This window comes from Triticum dicoccoides, chromosome 1B (genome assembly GCF_002162155.2).
Source record: "Triticum dicoccoides isolate Atlit2015 ecotype Zavitan chromosome 1B, WEW_v2.0, whole genome shotgun sequence".
In the NCBI taxonomy this organism is placed as follows: Eukaryota; Viridiplantae; Streptophyta; class Magnoliopsida; order Poales; family Poaceae; genus Triticum; species Triticum dicoccoides.
The window spans coordinates 70,668,074-70,692,191 of NC_041381.1; the positions used below are offsets into that span (position 1 = coordinate 70,668,074).

Consider the following 24,118-nt stretch of genomic DNA (forward strand, 5'->3'; position numbering starts at 1 on the left):
GCTACTGTTGATGTACGTGTATCCCTCTTCTTACCAACTTGATGTCCAAAACAGAAACAACACTTAAAAACAATCAATCTTAATTAGCAGAAACTTAATCATGAGCATTAATTCTCCAGAAGCATAAGTAAACTGATTAGGCATAATAGGTAGTAGAGATCCGTGACAAATTAGCATATAACATGATGATTTACAGAGGACATTAAGACAGTAGCATGCATATTTGGGCTAACCAGGGGCTGAAACTTTCAATCTTGATCATGAACCCTAAACATGTCATTGATCTAAACATGATAGTGATCTACTGATCAACAATAAAGGGATCTATTGCAATCAAGATTGGCGACTGATACCATTGTTAGACTAATTATGCATCTATGAGATGCCATTAGCAGAATCTAATTGCATCTAGATCACCTCACAACATGAACAAAGAATGAATTAGGGTTTCTTTACATGTCACGGGAGTGGACATGATCGCCTGCTCGGTGCAGACGTGATGTAGGGGTGATGTAGTCGAAGCAGAGGTTCTCCTCGACGTCCTGATTCCTTCAGGACGCCACCAAGACTGGCCGGGGACGGCGACGACGGCTTGCTTAGGTCTTCCCGTCGCAACAGCGCTCCCCCTAATCGGATGGGGTGAGAATATCGGGAAGAGAGAAAACCATACGTGAATTGTGTTCTCGCAGGTGGCCAGCTCTCTCCCGTATCCTTTTATATGGCGCTGGCGACAGGGGACCCAAAACCTGAGTTGATTTTTGGGCCCCCCCCGATCAGGGCGCGTTAGTTCTGATCGAGGCTCACATACGTTGGTACGTGGACCCCTTCACTTATCGTTATCCTTTCCTCCTTTTTCTTTTTGTTAAATTAATAGATCTAACTGGCTTGTTTAAGCCGTCAGATCAAAACCAACACCCTACTGTCCACTGGCAGGGGCGTCTCAGCAGGTTCCCATCGCTATGCTCTTTTCTTTCTGGATGTGAGACGACAAAAGATGTTCGGTTGCTCTCAAGACATATTGAACTTCCTTCTGGGTGATTTTTCAGGTTCTTGCAGACATGCTTGGAGAAATGGTAACAAATTTGGAGGAAACCGGTTTCATCGGCGCTGCCGCTCTACAGCGAGGATTATTCTGTGCGGGAGGAGAAGCCAGCAAAAGAAACAAGAAATTTGCCAGGTCTCTTTTTTTAGGCTAAGAAATCTTTCAGCTAGAGCTTCCCAAACTAAGCTCCTTAAATAAAATGTTGACCGTATATTACGAAAACTATAAAAAAATAAAATATGCATTATTTAGAAAAAAGAAGAAAAACCAAATCTGAAAAGATAAAAATATAATTAAAAAACGAAATAAAAAACCACACAAGAAAAAGAACAAAAAAACCCAAACATCCAGTGAACGAGCGCGAAAAATGGCAAAGCCAGTGGACGGACGAATGGCAGCACATATCGGGCCTGGAACGCCGGCCCACCTCCACCGGCTGCGGGCGAAGGCCAGCCAGCACATGTCGGCCCTGGAACGTCGGCCCAGCAGGCGACCGCGAGCCGAGCTGCTGCTCTATATATAAACTTAGGGCTCCCATCGCCCCTCTCCTCCCTTCCCCCTCCTCTGTTCTGTATCGCGTTGCGGCGGCGCCATGAACTCGGTTTCTTCGTGGTTTCGATTGCGGTCTTGGGTTTTGATTCCTTTTTCTTCTCCATTTGGTTGATCGTGTTTGTTGTTTCTTGGTTCGAACGCGATGTTGATGTGCGGCAGTGAGGAGAAATCGAAAGGCCGGTCTTACGGCTGCCTCCCGTCCCGGGACGGTAGTAGCGTGATGTGATTTCATTCGGCGAAAGGTTTTACTCTGAGCCGCCGCCATTTTTAACCTTATATCCCAAAGCCTTGGTGGTTCTTGTCCTTCTTGCGTTCTCTTCCATGGCTGCCTGTTCTTGAGGCCCCCGTTCTTTTGCTGCTGCCTGTCTTGGTGGCATGGTGTTTTTGCCGTGCGAGTGATTGCAGGATGATGGCACAAACACAACGTTCAGATCCGTGGGGTGGGGTGGGGTGAAACATCTAGCTTCTTGCTTGCACTGATGAACAGTTTAGATTCCGCTGGGTGTTCCAACATAATATGCAGATCTTTTTTCTGGAAACAAACAAGCGTATGCTTTTTTATAGTTTCATTGCTTGATTAGTAGTAATGTCTATGTGACTTGTAGAATCCATCCTCATTCAAGTAATTCAAGAACTTACACACACAGAATGGAGACTATAGCCAGTAAACACAACTGTACAAGCACCAGGCAAACAATTTCTGAAACTGCAACACTACAAGATCAGTGCTTCAGAAGCTGTGCCGAGACAAAGACACTAAAAACCAGCGCCAGAGCAGAGGTCCCTGCAGCTGACAGTGCCGCCGTTGTTGGTGTTGTGCGGCCTCATGTCTGGCGCCACCACTGGTGTTCCTTCCGCCGCAGCTGCCTGCCATGAGCCCAACCTTCCTGGCAGTCTGGATCCTCTCGCCTTTGGTTTCTGCAAAGTGAAAAGCAGCAATTTAAGGAGTACTTTTGTGAGAGATTTGGCTTCATGACAATAGAAGTAGAGAGCAAAGAGGAGAATTCCTGGAGGCTGGAGAGTATATATACTCCACAAGTTAAATTCGTGGTGGCACCAGTTGAGCTTTGTTCTTTCTGGTGCTGACACTGACCTGGATGTGCTCTGTGCTCTGCCTTCCCACTCTTTTGTTGGCTCACAAAATCAGGATTTGTACTCATGAAATACTATTGTGTGCCTTCTCACTCTTTTGTTAGCTCACAATCAGGACACTCACTTAATACCATTGTGGATTAGCACCACTCCAAAAACAATCAACAGTATGATATCTTTTCTTCATTGCTATTTGGCAGGACTGATGATTCTGCTGGGGTGAGGGGACAAAGCAAAAGCCACAGCAAGCAGAACATTTTGTTATTTTCAGTGCATGTGATTTGCGCATAGATTCCATGAATTTTTGCCAGCTCTAACTTACAAGACTTTTTTGAGACCACATGCAGGCTGAAATGTAAAAAACGTGAGGGGATACCGTGTGATCTTTGCCTTTTTTATAATTTTTTTTGGCCGAAATTTGAGCGCCTTTTTGCCCATGTTTTGACATTTTCCGCACAAGAACAGTTATATCAGTGGAAATTAGCAAGGAGAACAACTAAGAAAAATCTTAGACAAATAGTGCATTTGTTGGGTTATGACGTTTGTACAGATCAGGAAACTGGATTTGTGAAATCATAGATGGTGTTCGTTTTCTTCATGGATCCCAAAGCTTTGATGGTTCTTCCTGTCCTTGCTTTCGTTCTCTTCCATGGCTGCGTGTTCTCGATGCTTCCGTTCTCATCTTGCTGTTGCCTGCCTGCCGGCATGGTGTTTTGCTGTGTGAGTTTTGGAACGTTCTTGCTGCCGCTGTTGTTTTTACCGCACAGTAATATAAAGAAAGCAAAATATGATTGCATTGTGATGACACAAACACAACGTTTAGATCCCTGGGGCGAAACATCTAACTTCTTGAGCCGGCTCAATATATCTTCTTTTCACTGATGAACATTTTAGATTCCACTGGGTAGTCAACATAACATGTAGATCCCTGAATCGTTTGACTGACAACAAACAAGGGGCTGTGACTTGTAGAATCCAACAACCTTCACAGGCAGGATGGAGACTAGCCAGTAAACACAACTGTCCGATATCGACAAACATGAGGCAAACAAATTTCTGAAACCGCAACACTACAAGATCAGTGCCTTCAGAGCTGAGCGTCGAGAGGAGGACGGTAGCTGTGAAAACCAGCGCCAAAGCAGAGGTCACCGCAGCCGGCAGCACCACAGTGCTGCCGTTCTTGATGTTGTGCGGCCCTGTGTCTGCGGCGCCGCCACCTGTGTTCCTACCGCTGCCTTCTCCAGAGCCGCCTGCCATGCGCCCAACCTTCCTGGCAGTCTGTATCCTCTCCCCTTGGGTTTCTGCGGAGTCCCCTTGGGTTTCTGCGGAGTGAATAGCAGCAATTCATGGAATACTTCTGTAAGAGATTTGGCTTCATGACAATCAAGAAAGTAGAGAGCAAAAGAGGAGATGGATGCACACAAAGTACCAACCATGTTGATGAGGCCTCAGATGATGACGATGAGCTACATCCTCCTCGGCCATGGCGCTTCTCACAGCTGCCGCACACCATACGCCATGGGAAGCAAAGGTGAGGAGGAAGAGAGCGAGAGTGCCTTTCCTCATCTTGGGGATGGGACTGGTGACCAAGAGAAACTCACGGAGGCTCCTCTTATAATTCCTAGAGGCTGGGGAGTAGCTGTACTCAACAAGTTAAGTTCATGGTGGCACCAGTTGAGCTCTGTTCTTTCTGGGCCATCCTTATCTCAACAGGGATAGCTTGAATAATTGGATATTGTAAGATTTCCATGGACTTGTTTCTCTGCGATGAATTCCAAAGCTTCTTTGTTTTCTTGTTCTTCATAAGTTTGAACTTCAGAAATAGATAGGCAAGAATAGTGTGTACCTTCTGTAGTTCGAAATATCTGCCAGTGTTATCATGCATGCATGTGCATAGCTGAACAAAAAAGATACTCCCTCTTGTGCCGTAATATTTGTCGTTTGAGTAGCTGAACTCCAGCGACAAATATTACGGTACAGAGGCAGTACTAGGCAAAAACAGTATGTACCTTGAGTATCTTTTTTTACTGCCCACTGTGGCGGGGGTGCCGCAACAGGTTCCTATCGTTCTGATATTTTCTTTCAAACTTACTTCTGGATACTTCTGGATGATTTTTCAGATTCTTGCATACTTGCTTGGAGAAATGGTAACAAATTGGGAGGAAGCCGGTTTCATCAGCGCTGCCGCTCTGCAGCGAGGACTATTCTGATCTCTTTTGAGGTGTTACTGTTGCAGCCTGTTGTTCCTGCTTTGGTCGACTTGATTTTCTTTTCATTTCTGATTGATTGAGGGTGCTTTTGGTCGTCCTGGTTATTTTTTGAACACTTGGATCGACGTGGTGGGAATGAGATAGTGCAGGAAGAGGCGCAGCCGACCCCACAGGTTTCTTGAAAGCCCCCCTCGATTAGTAGGAAACTTGTAATACTCTTTGGATTTCTTTTTGCGGGCATACTCTTTGGATTTATATAGCCCAATGACCCCCACAGGATTACTACCATCCTGGCGCCGCCACTACCTTGCTGCTACACGGGTGTGCATGTACCCACGGCCTTGTGCTTTAGTAACTGTGAGTGACGCGAGCTTTAGCATTGCAATTTTTTATAATTAAATTAACAACATAGGTCGCTTGGTTTCTAGAGCATTTTTCCATTTTTAAACCGTTTTTTGAGGGAACTTAACAAATTCAACAAATATGAAAAAAAATCAGGGGGGGCAGCCCCAGTGCATGTAGCTCCCGCTTGCGCAGGGTCTGGGGAAGGGTCCGACCACTTTGGGTCTATTGTAATCACAAAACTAAAAAAAGTTGAAGAAATCAGTAAATGTTCGTTAATTCGTAAAAAGTTGATGATTAGAGCTGAAACGTCATCGCAAATGATTATTAACAAACATTTACCAATTTCTTCAACTTCTTTTAGTTTTGTGAACTTTTTTCAATTCCTGATTTTTTTTCATGCTTGTTAATATTTGTGAACTTTCATGGCTGAAAAGTTGAAGAACATTTACCTCCGCAAAAAGTTGAAGAACGCCGGCCCAGCAGACGAACGCGAGCCAAACTGCTCTCTCTATAAGTTACGGCTCCCAATGGCCTTCCCCTCTCCTCTTCCTCTTCTCTATCGCATTGCGGCGTCGCCATCCCGGTTTCTTGCTGGTTTCGATTGCATTCTTGGTCTTGATTCCTTTTTCTTCTCTGTTTGATCGAGTTGTTGTTATCTCTTGGTAAAGTACAGATTGTCTTCATCATCACAGATTATTCTTGCTACTGATTGATCGAGTTGTTGTTCTCTTCTTGCTACTGGTTGTCTTTATCATCACAGATTATTCTTGCTAAAGTACAGATTGTCTTTATTAGTAGTAGTTTTATTGTTGTTCGGGAGTACTACCTAAATATAAATACAGTTTTGCTAGAACTCATCTAGATAAGATATAATTTGGTCTCATTCACCTTTTATAGCCATTGGATGTGATGCTATAAGATGCGTGTGTGCTGACATGGGTTGTATCTGTTCTTGTTTTCAAGATGAATGAGACCAAATTATGTCTCATCTAGATGAGTTCTAGGTACTCCCATATAAATACAAGACGTTTTTGCGGAGGGTGTACTGTAGAGTGATAAGGACACAGCGTTTTGGTCCCTAACTTTTTGAGCTGGCTGAATATATCTTGCTTACACGGGTGAACAGTATAGATTCCAGTGGCTGGTCAACACACTGGTGAGCAGGATATTATGTAGATGAACATGCATACCTGGCTGTTTTACTAACAATACACATGGGGGATTTTCGTTACCTGATTATTAATGTCTCTATGACTAGTACGAACCCAGCATACAAGAAATTCAACAACTTAGGGAGCACTCATGCAGGATAAATAATACTCCCAACGTCCCAGAATAAGTGTCACAAGTTTAATACAACTTTATACTAAATTTAGTACAAAGTTGAGACATTTATTTTGAGACGGAGGGAGTAGTAGCCAGCAAACATCATCAGGCAAACAATTTCTGAAACTGAAACACTGGACAAATATTGGTGCTAGAACTTCAGAAGCTGAGCGTCGAGAGAAGAATGGTGGTGGTGGTGAAAACCAGCACCAGGACGGAAGTCGCTGGAGCTGGCAGCGCCGTGGCAACGTTCTTGCTGTTGTGTGGCCTCGTGTCTGTCGCTCCGGCACCAGTGTTCCTGCCGCCGCCGCCGCTTGCTCCGGCACCACCTGTCGCCCGCCCAACCTTCCTGGGACTCTGCATCTCCAGGAGACTCTTGCCTTGTGTTCCTGAAAAGCAAAACAGCATTTCCAGGAGTGCTTTTGTAAGAGATTTAGCTTCATGTCAAGGCATTTCCAGGACCTGAAATATATCAAGAAATTGGAGAGCAAAGGGGAGATGGATGCACACAAAATACCAACCACGGTGATGAGGCCTCAGATCATCATGTGCTGCAACCTCCTCCTCAGTCATGGCGCTCCTCGCAGCTGCTGCACACCATACGCCATGGGAAGCAAAGGTGAGGAGGAGAAGGAGGTAGAGAGCGAGAGCGCCTTTCCTCATCTTGGGATGGGACTGGTGACCAACAGAGAAACTCCGATGTGCAGCGTGTGCGGGAGGCTCCTCTTATAATTCCTGGAGGCTGCAGAGTAGATATACTCCACTGGTTAAGTTCATGGTGGCACCAGTTGAGCTTTGTTCTTTCTGGGGCAGATGCTGTGCTGTGAGCTGGAGTTGCTTTGTGCTGTGCCTTTCCCACTCTTTTGTTATTAGCCCCAAATCAGGATTAGTACTCATATAATACTATTGTGTGCCTATCTCATTCTTTTTGCTCACATAATCAGGATTAGTAGTCTCCCATTATACTAATAATGCTGTGCCTTTCTCACTCTTTTTGTGAGCTCACATTCATGATTAGTGCTCTCTATCAATACTCTTGTCCATTGGCACCACTCCAAAAACAAGCAACAGTATGAAATCTTTTGCTTCAGTGCTATTTGGCAGGACCGATGATTCTGCTGGGGGGATAAGGGGAGGGGACAAACCAAAAGCCACGGCAAGCAGAGCATTTGGTTGTTTTTCAGTGCATGTGGTTCACGCATAGATTCCATGACCTTTTGCCAGCTCTAACCTACAAGGTTTTTTTGAGACCACATGCAGGCTGTAATGTAAAATCCTGATATTGAATTTTTGGTTACTGGCTACACGAAAGGAAGGTCTGGTCAGAATGGGATATTGCCTTTCTGAGATGTCGTTTTCGCCGAAATTTGAACGGGCCTTCTAGCCCGAGTGTCGACATTTTCTGCACAAGCACAGTTATATCAGTAGAAAAAAGCAAGGAGAACTAAAAAAAATCTTACGCAAATAGTACATTTGCTGGGTTATGAGAAGTTTGTACAGATCATGAAACTGGATTTATGAAATCATAGTGGGTGCTTTGGTGGTTCTTCTCGCCGTTCCTCCCATTTTCTTCCATGGCTGCCTGCTACTGTCGACGATCCTATTTTGCCCCCGAAGGCTTCTGTTCTCTTCTTGCTACTGATTGTCTTTATTACTATGTTTGTTCGAGTTTCGGAACGTTCTTGCTACTGATTGTTCTTATTACTGTGCAGTGATATGATTGCACAATCAGGACACAAAGTTTAGATCCTAACTAACTTTTTAAGCTGGCTGACTATACTGATCAACAATATAGATTCCACTGGCAGCCAACACACAAGTAATTCAACAATTTAGGAAGCACACAGACAGGATAAATAAATACTATAGCCAGTAAACAGCATACCACTCCGACACCCACAAGCATGATGCAAACAGTTTCTGAAAACTGCAACAGTACACATATACTAGTACCGCGCCCGCAATCGAGATGAGCAGTGCTCCCTCTGTTCACTTTTATAAGACATTTAGACGATTCAGACAATGCCCAAAACAGTTCAATGTCAGCTGTCCAAAACGCCTTGTAGAAAGGAACGGAGGGAGTGCTTCAGAAGCTGTGCGCCGAGAGAAGAATGGTAGCGGTGAGAACCAGCGCCAGGAGGGAGGTCGCTGGAGCTGGCAGCGCCATGGCGCCGCCATTCTTGCTGTTGTGTGGCCTTGTGTCCGTGCCGCCGCCACCGCTCCTGCCGGCTCCGCTGCTGCCCCCTCCGGATCCGCCTGTCGCGTGCCCGACCTTCCTGGGAGTCTGTATCTCCAGGAGCCTCTTGCCTTGGGGTTTTTGGAAAGTATGAAACAGCGATTCCAGGAGTAGTTTTAAGAGATGGTATATCAAGAAAGTAGAGAGCAAAGAGGGGATGAGATGGATGCACATTTAATACCAACCATGGTGATGAGGCCTCAGATGATGACGAGCCGCATCCTCAGCCATGGCGCTTCGCGCTGCTGCTGCGCACCATGCCCCATGGGAGGCAAAGGTGAGGAGCAGGAGGAAGAGGGCGAGAGCGTGTTTCCTCATGTTGTAAGATGGAACTTCGATGTGGAGCATGCGTCGCGGAGGCTCCTCTTATAGCTCCTGGTGGCTGGATGGTAAGCTACTCCTCGGTTTTCGGCTAGTTTTCCTTATAACTAATAGTCAATTCTTTTGTTCTATTTGAAAAGACAACAGTTCCTGCCAGTTGCACGAAAAAACAAAGCTACTCCACAAGTTAAGTTGAGTTCATATGGTGGCAACAGGTCAGCTTTGTTCTTTCTAGGGCAGACACTGTGCTGTTGTGAGCTGAAGGTGCTTTGTGTTTTCTCACTCTTTTGTTAGTACACAAAATCAGGATTAAGTACTCCCTCCCATAATACAATTGCTGATTAGCACCACCCCAAAACAAGCAACAGTGCCAAATCTTTTGCTTCAGTGCTGCTTGGCACCACTGCTGCTGGGGTTAACAGGGGAAAATTTGGGTGCTTTTCAGTTTGTGCATGTGATTGGTGCAGAGAGAGATTCCATGATGCTCCCAACATGGAACTTTCGCCAGCTCTAACCTACAAGATTTTTTTTTGAGACCACAGGCAGGCTGTAATGTAAAAACCCTCAGATTGGTGACTAGACTAAATGAAAGGAAGGCCCTATCAGATCAGGATGCGGCGCGGCCTTTTCCTCTCCCGAGATGTATATGAATGGTCCTTTTAGCTCTGAGTTTTCAGATGTCACATTTTCTGCACAAGAGTAGTTATATCAGTAGAAAAATAGCAAGGGCAATGGCTGTACCAATAAAACAAAAATCTTATGGAAATAGTACCACATTTGTTGGGTTATGAGAGGTTTGTACAGACCATGAGACCATTCTTCAGAAAATAAAGTTAGACGCAGCAGTGGTCATCCTGAAAAGAATGATGTTGCACACTGATTGAACTGGATGGCAGTGACCTCCTCTTTCCAGGGCAGGTTTGAGACACTGAAAGGTGGGCACTCATATGTGCTGTCTGCAAAACAAGCTTGTATTCAAGTGTTTCTTTTCATGTTGCATGAGATGTCTATGCTCTCAGGCATATACCATATCGCGACCCCAACTGCCCGGATGGCAATGCGTAATCCGCCCATAAAATAGTTCGTCGCATCTGTTTCTACATGAAGGGATAGAAAGAAGGGTCGCCATTACCAAAAGGTGGTTTGGATCAGCATCAATCAAATAAACCAAGCCAAGCTCCACAAGGGTCTAAAGGTATCAAACAAACATAGACCAGATGAAGAAGGAATAAAGAATTGTCAGGTTTTTGTGTCGCAAATATAAACCACACGCATATATCATAGGACACCTAAACAAATTTACAAATATTGAAAGCAAAACCATCTCCCATGTTACAGATTTCAGAAAAGATGTGTAAAACAAAATGTTACTGCTCTCCAAACAAACATACCTGTCATATACACATACACAAATATAAGAGCAACGAGCACACAATCCCTCGTCAGTAAGAGGCGAACCTTGGGAACACGGGTGGACCATAAATAAATTTACAAATACTGCAAGCAAAACCATCTCCCATGTAAATATATATTGTGGAAAAAGATGGCTCAAACAGAATGTTACTACTCTCCAAACAAACATACTCCCTCCGTCCCAAAATATAAGAGCATTTTTTACACTAGTGTAGTGCCAAAAACGCTCTTATATTTTGAGACGGAGGGAGTAGCTGTCATACACATACAGTATATAACAGTAATGAGCATGCGAGACGTCGTCAGCCAGAGGCGACCCTTGAGAACACGAGGGTTGTTCTTTTCATATCTGGAATACGTTTGTCTGGAACCTCTCGTCGTATAACTGCCAGTGACCATACCTCTCCATGTGGAAGGCCGACCTCGGTATGTAAAAGTTGGGCTTCACCAGCGTCTCCAGGTTCTTCAGGTTAGCAGCAGCCTGCTCTATCCCCCTGCTCGTCAAATTCGCGCAGCCAAACAGGTCCAGGACCTCCAGCTCCTTGCATCCTTCTGCGATCGAGTTGAGGCCGACGCCAGATAGCTTTGCGAACCTGAGCACGAGTTGTTTCAGCTTCGGCATGGACCTCGAGATCGCTGTTGCTTCCCTGTCACCGTCCTGGGGGCATGCTCTTAGATACTCTGCTGGAACTGTTCGAGCATGCTCTGATGAATCAAGCCAGTTGAATATGCTCCTCTTAAGGACCACAAGGTTAGGGCAGTTCTGGCCAATCACCTCGAGTGACTTGTATGAAACCTCATAGCAGTAGCTGATGTCCAATTCTGTAAGGATAGGACAGCAGGACGCAACAGTGAGCATTGATCGGTCAGTTACGCCCGGGCTGCTTTGGATGGAAAGGATGCTGAGCTGTGGGGAGCTGCATATGAATGAACGAATCAATAAACTCAGAATGATACATCCAATCCAAGCGAAAAGATAAGACCAGTTAGTCATACATATGGACACGTCAAATCCAAGCAAATACTTCCTCCGTCCGAAAATACTTGTCATCAAAATGGACGAAAAGGGATGTATCTAGAACAAAAATACATCTAGATACATCCCCTTTTATTCATTTTGATGACAAGTATTTCCGGACGGAGGGAGTAGTTGCCGCCATGTACAATCTTATTGCTCCAGAGACAACTATGGACCATGAGAAGGGTTATGATTGACATCATCAGGTAAGGGGATCACATTAAGATGCAAGTTGGCACAGTACCGGATCTATCGTTTCCACTGTACAGGATCTATCGTTTCCACTCAATGTCATCTTTGCTTCATGGTCTAAATTCTAAAAACGCAAAAAAAACATTCCACAGCAAGTATATTTCTCTAACACCACATTCTTGTGACAAACAGGGGTTATTACAACATAGTACTCCAGTAGGTTGGCAGAGGTGGTTTCAACATAGTTAGTAGTATGGTAATCAATAAAGCTAGCAGCCTATAAACATCACCAACCAACCTATAAACATCATCAGCCAAGTAGCCAACAGATCTTCTCAAAATGTGAATTAAACACCTCCAGCTTCATCATGCTTAACAGAAGCAGGGACAAAGAGACGCGATGTTCACCAATCTAATGTAGACGACCCCCAAAACTATCCATCTACCAACCAGAGAAGCATCTAGAACTGTGGAATAAACTGAGACCGAAGCTGTGAGAGTGAAAGAATAAAACATGTGACCTAAGATGATTTATGAAGAAATCCTAAATCTAGAACATGTGCCCACATGAAACTGATAGTCATCTGATAGCAAGTGGATGTCAACAATGGTGTGGTTACTAGTTTCCTTTACATGGAACGAATCTCGTTTGGATTTCTACATCGAGCCTCCATCCACAGAGGAAGCCAATTGGATTTATGTTTACAGGTGAACGGGTGAAGCCTGGGAAAACGATTCAGGGCAGGAGGAGGAGGATTGTAAGGTTGCGCGAACCTCTTGGCGGCGAAGGCTAGGGCGTCGTCGGAGCAGTGCCGGACCCGGACCTCGCGGAGCTCCCCGGCGGCGAAAGAGGCGGCGGAGCGGAGCATGGCGTCGACGCGGCGCTGGAAGGCGGGCGTCCACCACTCGGCAGCGTCGGCGCCGACGGCCTCGAAGGCCGGGCCGAGGTCGAGCGCGGCGAAGAGCGCCGGCCGGGAGCGCGCGGCCGCCCGCCAGGAGCGGCAGCACGCCATGGCGCCGCGCCACAGGTCCTCCAGGCCCAGCCGCGAGAACGCCTCCGCCAGGCACACCGGCGTCAGATCCGCCCAGTCCCTCTCCCCCTCCTCCCCCTCCGGCGCCGCCTCGCCTCCGGTCGCCATCTCGCCTCCGCTTGATTTTCTTTTCGGGTTTTCTTTTCCCTATGGGGATCGGGGAGAAGACAAAAGCTCCATGGATATTTGCCATTTTGCCGTGCCACGCCACGCCAGGCCACGCCACGCCGCTCTCCACAAGAGCTGTGTGTTGTCGACACTTGTAGCGACGTGCTCCAGGGGTGGATTTCTTGCACCCGGGCTCGATGGAGCCCTGTTTTTCAAATAATTGAAATCTAATTTAAAGGACTCAAAAATTCTAAGCAAAAATACAGGAACATTGAGATGTATACTGCATTTTCATGCTCCACTTCCATTGCTGACCATGTGAGCATGATGATGGTGAGCTAATGTGTTATTTTCCCCTTTTAGAGCATCTCTAGCCAATCCCGTCTATTTTTTTTTTTTTGAAATGGTCACCGGGAGTAGCGGTGGAAGGCTCCCCACCTGAATATACTTCAAAGTGGCCTTAATGCCATGAGATTAATCTAGTTTATAAGAAAAATCGGATAAAATATCTAGACAATTAGACCCTGTTTATGAGAAAAATCGGACCGAAAACCGTACAGGAGAGGTTAAAAGAAGAGAAACCAAACAAAAGACGCCCAAGACAAGGCATCAGCTAGCAAACCGAAGGACATCACCACAAGCGGCACAAGTAGATGAGGGGAGTCGTCGAGGGGTCATAATACCCAGACTTGTCAAGCAGCCTGACGCACCACCCGGCGTGCGTACCGGGCACCATGGCGCAACAGAGGAGCATCCACATCAACGAGTGACTAGCACGAACCTTGACAGGGAACTCCGCCATGGAGAAACCAGAAACAATTAGCAAGTTGGGGAGGAAACTTGCGGCATCATTGGGCAAAGATGAACCGAGACAACGCCAAGAGTACGAAACTCGCCGCACCACAACGGCAACCATGGAGGTCTTGAGCATGCACAGCAACAGGGGCAGCACCGACGAACACCACCGCAAATGAACACATACCACCGTCGACCCATCCGGCCGCACCACCATCACCACCATCCCTGCAGCAACACCCACACGTCAACCAAGCAGGCCCCAAGATGATGCCTTCAAGAAGGGTCGCAACGTCGATTGCGCCGCCATCATCCGCACCAGGAGGACCTGGGCTAGGGGTTTCCCTCGGGGTCTCAACTTCCATCTTCATCTAACCAAGCAAGGTGAGCCTTGAACATTGGTCGTCTGGTCGCCACCCAACAACACCCCGAAGAAGGGAGAGGTGTCATACAGGAACGAGGTGGTCCAGAGAGGATCACACCCCACTAAACCGGCTTCTGATGGAAGAATCGAACCACTCCATCGAATGGTCGAGCCAAGATGACGCTGGCAGAGCAGCACCTCCTCACCAGCACCGACCACACCACCATCGACCCCCAGCCAGTCGCACCACCACCACCATCCGACCCGCAGAGAGCAGCGACCACACGAATCCACCAAACCGATGCCTTCAAGAAGGATTGCGACACAAAACTGTGCCGCCATCGACCGTTCCGGGAGGATAAAACATGGGTTTCCCCTGGAGCATCGAAGGGAAAGTCACCATGACAGCGACGCCTCCAAGGAGGTAAGCGACACCCACGGGCGTCGCCATCGCCGGTTCCGGTCAGAGCAGAGGCTTTCGCCAAGTGAGCAGAGCACCTTCGAGGAGCACCGGTAGACCGCGAGACGCTACTTCATGCACCACCGCAGAGCAAGGTCCACTGCAGCCCGCCGCCGCACATGACCAAACACAAGCCACCACAGGCTAGATCCAGCCAGATCCAACCTGCCCACGCCGCCCCCACCAGAATTGCACCAAGCCGTCGCCGGCAGGCACGCCAAGCTCCTGCGCGCACCAGCAGGCATCACACTGTTGGGGAACGTAGTAATTTCAAAAAAATTCCTACGCACACGTAAGACCATGGTGATGCATAGCAACGAGAGGGGGAGTGCATCTTCATACCCTTGAAGATCGCTAAGCGGAAGCGTTTATCAACACGGTTGATGTAGTCGTACACCTTCACGATCCGTCCCGATCAAGTACTGAACATACGGCACCTCCGCGTTCAGCACACGTTCAACTCGATGACGTCCTCGCCTTCTTGATCCAGCAAGACGGGCGAAGTAGCAGATGAGTTCCGGCAGCATGACGACGTGGTAACGGTGTTGGTGAAGAACAATCTTCACAGGGCTTCGCCTAAGCACTACGAAAATTATGACGAAGGATAAACTAGAGGGGATGGGGTTGTCGACACACGGCCTGGTGTTTCTTGACGTGTCTTTGGTGCTAGTCATGCCCCTCTATTATATGTTGAGCCTTGGGGTCGAAACTTGGACTAAAAGCCTCCACAAAGTCGGTTTCACCCGAAAGGCAAGAGTCCTTCTCGGACTCCAGGGCCAGACGCCAGGGTTCCCGACATCTGGCCCCTGGACTCCGCAAAACTTCCTTTTGCGCTTTGCAAAAAACCTTATGGGCTTTCCCCTTTAGCCCAAATAAAGTGTTCTCGTACCCAATCATTTCGGGAAACATCCGGAACCCCTTCCAGTGAATTCCGGAACCCTTCCGGAGACCAAACACTATTATCCCATATATCAATCTTTATCGCCACACCATTCCGGAGTTCCTTGTCATGTCCATGATCATATCCGGGACTCCGAACAACATTCGGTTACCAACATACATAACTCATATAATACTATATCGTCAACGAATGTTAAGCGTGCGGACCCTACGGGTTCGAGAACTATATAGACATGACCGAGACACCTCTCTGGTCAATAACCAATAGCGGAATCTGGATGCCCATATTGGCTCCTACATATTCTACGAAGATCTTTATCGGTCGAACCGCATAACAACATACGGTGTTCCCTTTGTCATCGGTATGTTACTTGCCTGAGATTCGATCGTCGGTATCATCATACCTAGTTCAATCTCGTTACCCGTAAGTCTCTTTACTCGTTCCAAAATACTTCTGTAAGTGCATCTAGTGCCACCCCTAGTTGGTTTTGGAGTATTGACGATAAACCTGGTTGATGTGTTTGTGAGAATTGCAGGATAACACAGGTAGTAGTCCCTCATTGATTCGGTTTACCTACCGGAGATGACCCCTAAAAATGTATGAAGACATTGAAGACAATGATGGTATGTGAACACGTTGAAGACTATAACATGAGAAGACATTGCATGAAGACTATGGAGCGCGAAGACTTAGCTGTTTTGTTGTTTCCTTTTCTTCTTTGTTGAGTCATAGGAACCACCGCGCTGTTAAGTGGGGTCCAAGTGAACAAAGTCACAGTGACTGAAGTGATGCTCAACCAAATCCTATGTCTTCGAGCGAAGACAATGAGAGCAAATCTTATACAGAGTCGGATGAGTCAGCTTTACTTGTAGCCCAAGTCAAGCTACCGCATGTGTTTGAAATCTGACCGTTGGAACACGTGTTAGTTCCTTAGTCACCCAGGGTCATTTTAGACAAATCAGGTCGGGTTGCCATGTGGCTATAAATAGCCCACCCCCTACACCATAAATTGGTGGCTTCTCAGAGTTAGTACACGGCTTTTGTCTTTTGAGAGCAACCCACCTCCGAAGCTTTTGAGAGAGAATCCTTGCGAGGAAAAAGCCCAAACCACCCAGAGCCCAAAGAGTGTTTAACATCACTGAAGTCTTTCTGTCCGCATGATCTGAAGACTTGTTACACTTGAGGACTGTGAATCCTCCAGCCGGTTAGGCGTCACGTTCTGAGCATCCAAGAGTCATTGTGGATTGCCGGTGAACGAAGTCTGTGAAGGTTTGGAAGTCTACCTTGAAGACTTACCTGAGTGATTGGGCGGGGACTAGGTGTCCTTAGCTCAAGGGGAATAAGGTGAAGACGCGGCCTTCTGAGTTGAATCTCAGCCTCCCTAACCAGACGTACAGTTGTCACAACAACTGGAACTGGTCGAACAAATCTCTGTCTCCTCCAAGCGACTGGTTCTATCTCTCACTTCTCTTTTACTTATAGTTTGTTGTCGTGAAGTCATTGCCTTCTTGCATGATCTGTTTGACTTCACTGCGTGACTACTTGGTCTGATTGGCTTTATACTATCTTCCATCTTGATCCTTACTACCTAGCTGCTGATAGTCTTCGTGCTTTCACTTCATTGAATACTTGACTATGGCCTGCCTAGTGTAGTCTACCTTCCGCTGCATACAAATAGTGTCATTTCTATTATCGTTTGTCTTCGAAACTCCCATGTTTTGAAGACTTTCATAAAAATCACCTATTCACCCACCCTCTCACTACTAGGGAAAAGCCTATACACAGAAATTTAGCAACAACGCGGGTTAAAAAAGAGCGCTAGTGCTAGATAGCAGTAGCGATTGAGGAAAAACCGCGCTACAGATACACCCTTAGCAGCAGCGCGTTTAGTACCAAAAGAGCTACTACTAATATTCCCGTTGGTAGAATGATAGGATACGCATAGTAGTAGCGGGCTTGGAAGAAGCGCGCTACCGCTAGGGTATAAGTAGCAGCGCGTTTCCTACGAAGAGCGCTACTACTAATGGAAATAAAATAAGATGAAAAACAAATAGAAAAGTAAATGAAAATGAAAGAAATAGAAAAAGGAGAAAGGAAAAAATAAAATGTAAAGCATAATAATTGAAAAAGCGAAATAACGGAGGAAGGCATAGCAGTAGCGTGTGTTTGTAAGAGGCGCTATAGCTAACATAGCTGCAACACGTGTCCTAGACCCCCGCTATAGAAACAGAAAATAAAATAAAAAATGGAAGAAAATTACATAGCTATAACAGCAGCGCGTTTTGTGAAAACCGCTGTAGCTATCTTAGCTATAGCGCGTTTTGTGAAACGCGCTACCGCTAAATTTGACTTAACCAAAAAACCGTTTCCCCCTGGCCACCACTTCTCCCCCAAATCCCTCGACCCACCCCGCCGCCGTCTCCCCGATTCGCCGTCGCCCCACTTCACCGCCGTCTCCTGCCGACATCGACGCCACCAGAGCCGTGCGTCATCGACGCCACCAGAGCCGTCCCCAACGCGCGGAGCCGCGCGGCCTCATCAACGCCACTGGAGCCACCGTCGACGCCACCGAATCCTCCCTCGCCACAACTGCCTCCCTCGCCGTCACCGGAGACGCCCCTGCCTTCCTCGCCAGCACTGCCTCCCTCGCCACCACTGCCTCCCTCGCCATCACCAAAGCCATCCTCTGTAAGCCCCCACCCCTCCTCTCTCTCTCATGCATAGGTTAGCTAGTTTAATTAGCTTAATTATCTAGGTTAGGGCAAAAATTTAGTTAGGGCTTTGACAGAGAAGTAGTTTGGTTAACTAGTTTAATTAGGTTAATTATCTAGGTTAGTGCAAAATTTAGTTAGGGCTTTGACAGAGAACTAGTCAGGTTAACTAATTTAATTAGGCTAATTATCTAGGTTAATTAGTGCAAAAATTTATTTAGGGCTTTGACAGAGAACTAGCTGCGTTAACTAGTTCAATTAGATTAATTATGTAGGTAAACTAGATTAACTAAGTAGGTTAAATAGGTAGGTTAATTAGGTTCATTGGATTAACAAGCTAGGTTAAGTAGGTTGGCTAGGTTAGAGGATAATGTTATTTTAGAGCATTACACTAGTAGGAAAGGGGGCAATGGCCCAGGCCAGTTCAGCCCATTAGTCCCGGTTCAATCCAGAACCGGGACCAATGGAGCTATTTGCCCCGGTTCGTGAGCCCAGGGGGCCGGCCGGGCCACGTGGGCCATTGGTCCCGGTTCGTCCGGACCTTTTGGTCCCGGTTGGTGGGACGAACCGGGACCAATGGGCCTGGCTCCTGGCCCACCACTATTGGTCCCGGTTGGTGGCATGAACCGGGACCAATGGCTACCCGTTAGTCCCGGTTCATGCCACGAACCGGGACCAATAGTGCTGCCTATATATACCCCCTCGCTCGCGAGAAGAGCACTCCAGTGCTCTGTTTTTCTCTTGCCGGCGAGGGGGGGCTTTGTGGTGCTCTAGCTCACCTCCATAGCACATGAGGTGTTCGATGAAATGCCCGAGCCACACCACTTAAGCTTTCTCCTCTCCAAGCTCGACCTCCAACCTCTATTTTCCTCAATATTTGTCTAGGTTTAGCGGTCCATCACGCCCCGTCCCTGTCTTCACCGCCTTCGATCACCCGCGCCGATCTCATCGCCAGCACCACCGTGGTGAGCCTCTTGTTCTTATCTTCTTTCTGAAAGGAAAAATATTCTTACTTGTATTATTTTCTTACTTTTATTATTGCATCTTATATAGTGCGATGGTTTTGGTATCCGCCCCCGTCGGCCCTCGTCCTGTCTATGATTCGGATGTGGTATATATTATCTTTTCATAACTATTGGTTCATTTATTGTTTATGAAAATTATGCCGACCAACGTGACATAGATTTTATTTATCTAGGAGGTTGTTGAACCGGAAATTCCAACCGACCCTATTGTCGAGAGGTTAAATTTAGTTGAAGAAGAAAACAATTTCTTGAAGGAAAAAATAAAAAAACTTGAGGACGAGAAGATGATATTGGAGTTGCATGTTGCGGATGTCGTCGATGATCACAAGATCAAGATGGATGCAATGCGCTTGAAGATGAGAAAGATTAGAAAATATGCCATTCATACCGATGCTTGGTATCATTATGCCGTTGGATCAGTTGTTACCTTGGTTGCGATTATGATCGCATTTGTTTTCGCATTGAAATGTTTTACATAGTTTCAATGTATGGTTTAATTAATTTAGATGCTCTGCAGAGCTTTATGTTGTTAGATGAGAACTATGTATGTACTTTGGTTTTTATGTGATGATGAAGTTCTATTAATTTGGTCACTTAATTATCTATTCATGATGTTCTGTAATGATTTTTGACACACTTAATTATATATAATGCACGCAGATGAACCGGCAATGGATGTATGGTGACAGACACACCTCCGAGTACATTAAGGGCGTGCATGATTTTCTCGAAGTGGCTGAGGCAAACAAGCAGAATGGTTTTATGTGTTGTCCATGCCATATATGTGGAAATACGAAGTCTTACTCTGACCGGAAAATCCTTCACACCCACCTGCTTTACAAGGGTTTCATGCCACACTATAATGTTTGGACGAGGCACGGAGAAATAGGGGTTATGATGGAAGACGGCGAGGAAGAAGAGTACGATGACAACTATGTGCCCCCTGAATACAGTGATGCTACTGAACATCAAGATGCACCAGACGATGTGCACGATGGTGCTGCAACGGGCGAAGCTGCTGAAGATCAAGAGGAACCAGACGATGTGCCCGATGATGATGATCTCCGCCGGGTCATTGTCGATGCAAGGACACAATGCGAAAGTCAAAAGGAGAAGCTGAAGTTCGATCGCATGTTAGAGGATCACAAAAAGGGGTTGTACCCCAATTGCGAAGATGGCAACACAAAGCTCGGTACCGTACTCGAATTGCTGCAGTGGAAGGCAGAGAATGCTGTGCCTGATAAAGGATTTGAGAAGTTACTGAAAATAATGAAGAAGAAGCTTCCAAAGGATAACGAATTGCCCGACAGTACATACGCAGCAAAGAAGGTCGTATGCCCTCTAGGATTGGAGGTGGAGAAGATACATGCATGCCCTAATGACTGCATCCTCTACCGCGGTGCCTACAAGGATCTGAACGCATGCCCGGTATGCGGTGCATTGCGGTATAAGATCAGACGAGATGACCCTGGTGATGTTGACGGCGAGCCTCCCAGGAAGAGGGTTCCTGCGAAGGTGATGTGGTATGCTCCTATAATACCACGGTTGAAACGTCTGTTCAGAAACGGAGAGCATGCCAAGTTGATGCGATGGCACAGTGAGGACCGTAAGAAAGACGGGAAGTTGAGAGCACCCGCTGACGGGTCGCAGTGGAGAAAAATTGAGAGAAAGTACTGGGATGAGTTTGCAAAGGACCCAAGGAACGTATGGTTTGCTTTAAGCGCAGATGGCATTAATCCTTTCGGGGAGCAGAGCAGCAATCACAGCACCTGGCCCGTGACTCTATGTATGTATAACCTTCCTCCTTGGATGTGCATGAAGCGGAAGTTCATTATGATGCCAGTTCTCATCCAAGGCCCTAAGCAACCCAGCAACGACATTGATGTGTACCTAAGGCCATTAGTTGAAGAACTTTTACAGCTGTGGAATGGAAACGGTGTACATACGTGGGATGAGCACAAAAAGGAGGAATTTGACCTAAAGGCGTTGCTGTTCGTGACCATCAACGATTGGCCCGCTCTCAGTAACCTTTCAGGACAGACAAACAAGGGATACCACGCATGCACGCACTGTTTACTTGACACCGATAGTATATACCTGGGAAGCGGCAGGAAGAATGTGTACCTAGGCCATCGTCGATTTCTTCCGACCAACCATCAATGTCGAAAGAAAGGCAAGCATTTCAAAGGCGAGGCAGATCACCGGAAGAAGCCCGCCATGCGTACCGGTGATCACGTACTTGCTATGGTCAATGATTTACACGTAATGTTTGGAAAGGGTCCCGGAGGACTAGCTGTTCTGAATGACGCTGAGAATCACGTACCCATGTGGAAGAAGAAATCTATATTTTGGGACCTACCCTACTGGAAAGACCTAGAGGTCCGCTCTTCGATCAACGTGATGCACGTGACGAAGAACCTTTGCGTGAACCTGCTAGGCTTCTTGGGCATGTATGGGAAGACAAAAGATACACCTGAGGCACGAGAGGACCTGCAACGCTTGCACGAAAAAGAGGGCATGCCTCCGAAGCAGTATGAAGGTCCTGCCAGCTACGCTCTTACGAAAGAAGAGAAAGAAATATTCTTTCAATGCCTGCTCAGTATGAAGGTCCCGACTGGCTTCTCGTCGAATATAAAGGGAATAATAAATATGCCAGAGAAAAAGTTCCAGAACCTAAAGTCTCATGACTGCCACGTGATTATGACGCAACTGCTTCCGGTTGCATTGAGGGGGCTTCTACCGGAAAACGTCAGATTAGCCATTGTGAAGCTATGTGCATTCCTCAATGCAATATCTCAGAAGGTGATCGATCCAGAAATCGTACCAACGCTAAGGAGTGATGTGGCGCAATGTCTTGTCAGTTTCGAGCTGGTGTTCCCACCATCCTTCTTCAATATCATGACGCACGTCCTAGTTCATCTAGTCGACGAGATTGTCATTCTGGGGCCCGTATTTCTACACAATATGTACCCCTTTGAGAGGTTCATGGGAGTCCTAAAGAAATATGTTCATAACCGCGCTAGGCCAGAAGGAAGCATCTCCATGGGCCATCAAACAGAGGATGTCATCGGGTTTTGTGTTGACTTCATTCCTGGCCTTAAGAAGATAGGTCTCCCTAAATCGCGGTATGAGGGGAGACTGACTAGAAAAGGCACGCTTGGAAGGGACTCAATAATATGCAGGGACGGGTACTCTTGGTCTCAAGCACACTACACAGTTCTACAGAACTCTACCTTGGTGACCCCGTATGTCGATGAACACAAGAACAGTCTGCGCTCCAAACACCCGGAGCAGTGCGACGACTGGATTACATGTGAACACATCAGGACTTTCAGTAGTTGGTTGGAAACACGTCTCAGAGGTGACATCACTATTTGTGATGAGCTGTACTTGTTGTCCAGGGGACCATCTTCGACTGTAATGATTTGGAAAGGATACGAGATAAATGGGAATACATTTTACACGATTGACCAAGATGAAAAGAGCACCAACCAAAACAGCGGTGTCCGCTTTGATGCAGCAACCGACAATGGAAATGACACATATTATGGTTACATAGTAGACATATGGGAACTTGACTACGGAGTAGATTTTAAGGTCCCTTTGTTTAAGTGCAAGTGGGTCAATCTGTCAGGAGGCGGGGTACAGGTAGACCCACAGTACGGAATGACAACAGTGGATCTGAAAAATCTTGGGTACACTGACGAACCGTTCGTCCTAGCCAATGATGTGGCACAGGTTATCTATGTGAAGGACATGTCTACCAGACCGAGGAAAAGAAAAGATAAGGAAGCGAATACATCATACAATGAGCCAAAGCGCCACATAGTTCTTTCAGGAAAAAGGGACATCCTGGGAGTGGAGGGCAAGACAGACATGTCTGAAGAGTATGAAAAGTTTCATGAAATTCCCCCCTTCAAAGTCAAGGCTGACCCAAGCATCTTGATAAACGATGGAGATTATCCATGGTTACGGCGCAATAAGCAAACGACACAAGCGAAGAAAAAGTGAAGACTTTCTCCCGCAACTATTATGATGATACCATGCCAACTTTGTAACAAACGAGTATGATACCATTGTCCGTTTTGTACATGCACATGCTATGCCAACTTTTTCAGAGTTCATTTGAAAACTATGAATTTGAAAACCTCGCCAACCGAAGGGCGCTCGCACCGGTTTATAAGCCCGTCCCTCTACACGCCTTGTTGAGCTCACAAACTTGTGATTCACATAAATTTCAAAGAAAACTAATGGCACAAACAGAAAGTTTATAATTTTGCTGACCTAAAAGCAAAAAGAATTAAAAAATAAAGCAAAAAACCAAAAGAAAATAAATAATGCAGAAAACAAAACAAAAAACTTGAAAAATAAAATAAAAATAGCAACAATAAGTATTTTGTTGTAAGTAGAAACAAAATAAAATAAATAAATAAAGCAAAAAAGTGTTTTCAAATTTGAAAACTAATGGCACTAACAAAAAGTTTATAATTTTTCTAAAACTAAAAGCAAAAAGAATTAAAAAATAAAGCAAAAAACAACAAAAAATAAATAATGCAGAAAGCAAAACCAAAAAACTGGAAAAAAATAAAAATAGCAACAATAAGTATTTTGTTGTATGTAGAAACAAAATAAAATAAATAAAGCAACAAAGAAAACAAAAAACAAAAAAAAGTGCCACCTACTGGGCCCCCACGGCCTGAATACGACTAGAAACCCTACCATGGGCCAGGATTCAGTCCCGCGGGAGGCCCAATAGGCCCACAGGCACAGATTGCACGGTCAGGCCCGAAAGCCTGCAGTTGAGAGGAGCTCGAGAGGGTGGGCGCAGCAGCGCTTATAAACCACTCTCGAGCTCTCTCAACTAGCGAGGTGGGACTAAACTTTTCGGCGCGGGGCAGCACAAGGCCTTTGTTCCCGGTTGGTGGCACCAACCGGGACTAAAGGGGGGATTAGTCCCGGTTGGTGCCACGACCCGG

At 46.3% G+C, this 24,118-nt stretch overlaps 4 protein-coding genes and 1 non-coding gene across 5 annotated transcripts; 1 reads left to right on the plus strand and 4 right to left on the minus strand.

The window, feature by feature from the left end:
* Positions 1-1,607: 1,607 nt before the first annotated feature.
* Positions 1,608-4,277, minus strand: LOC119319993. The gene is made up of 2 exons (XM_037594147.1): positions 4,120-4,277; positions 1,608-4,008 (listed from the first exon to the last, which is right to left on the minus strand). Exons 1-2 carry the CDS (start codon positions 4,250-4,252, stop codon positions 3,506-3,508), a joined length of 636 nt encoding a protein of 211 aa, XP_037450044.1. The 5' UTR covers positions 4,253-4,277; the 3' UTR covers positions 1,608-3,505.
* Positions 1,748-1,853, plus strand: LOC119351140. Its single transcript, XR_005169671.1, has one exon. It is a non-coding gene; the product is annotated as a small nucleolar RNA snoR113 (small nucleolar RNA).
* Positions 4,278-6,548: 2,271 nt separating the features above from the next.
* On the minus strand, positions 6,549-8,233 carry LOC119320025. Its single transcript, XM_037594170.1, has 2 exons — positions 7,089-8,233; positions 6,549-6,956 (listed from the first exon to the last, which is right to left on the minus strand). The coding sequence occupies exons 1-2, from the start codon at positions 7,228-7,230 to the stop codon at positions 6,727-6,729; spliced, it is 372 nt and encodes a 123-aa protein (XP_037450067.1). The 5' UTR covers positions 7,231-8,233; the 3' UTR covers positions 6,549-6,726.
* A 165-nt stretch (positions 8,234-8,398) lies between these two features.
* On the minus strand, positions 8,399-9,166 carry LOC119320015. Its single transcript, XM_037594163.1, has 2 exons — positions 8,989-9,166; positions 8,399-8,874 (listed from the first exon to the last, which is right to left on the minus strand). Exons 1-2 carry the CDS (start codon positions 9,149-9,151, stop codon positions 8,654-8,656), a joined length of 384 nt encoding a protein of 127 aa, XP_037450060.1. The 5' UTR covers positions 9,152-9,166; the 3' UTR covers positions 8,399-8,653.
* A 1,239-nt stretch (positions 9,167-10,405) lies between these two features.
* LOC119320004 (F-box protein SKIP1-like) lies at positions 10,406-12,977 on the minus strand. The gene is made up of 2 exons (XM_037594154.1): positions 12,522-12,977; positions 10,406-11,454 (listed from the first exon to the last, which is right to left on the minus strand). Exons 1-2 carry the CDS (start codon positions 12,884-12,886, stop codon positions 10,881-10,883), a joined length of 939 nt encoding a protein of 312 aa, XP_037450051.1. The 5' UTR covers positions 12,887-12,977; the 3' UTR covers positions 10,406-10,880.
* Positions 12,978-24,118: the final 11,141 nt, after the last annotated feature.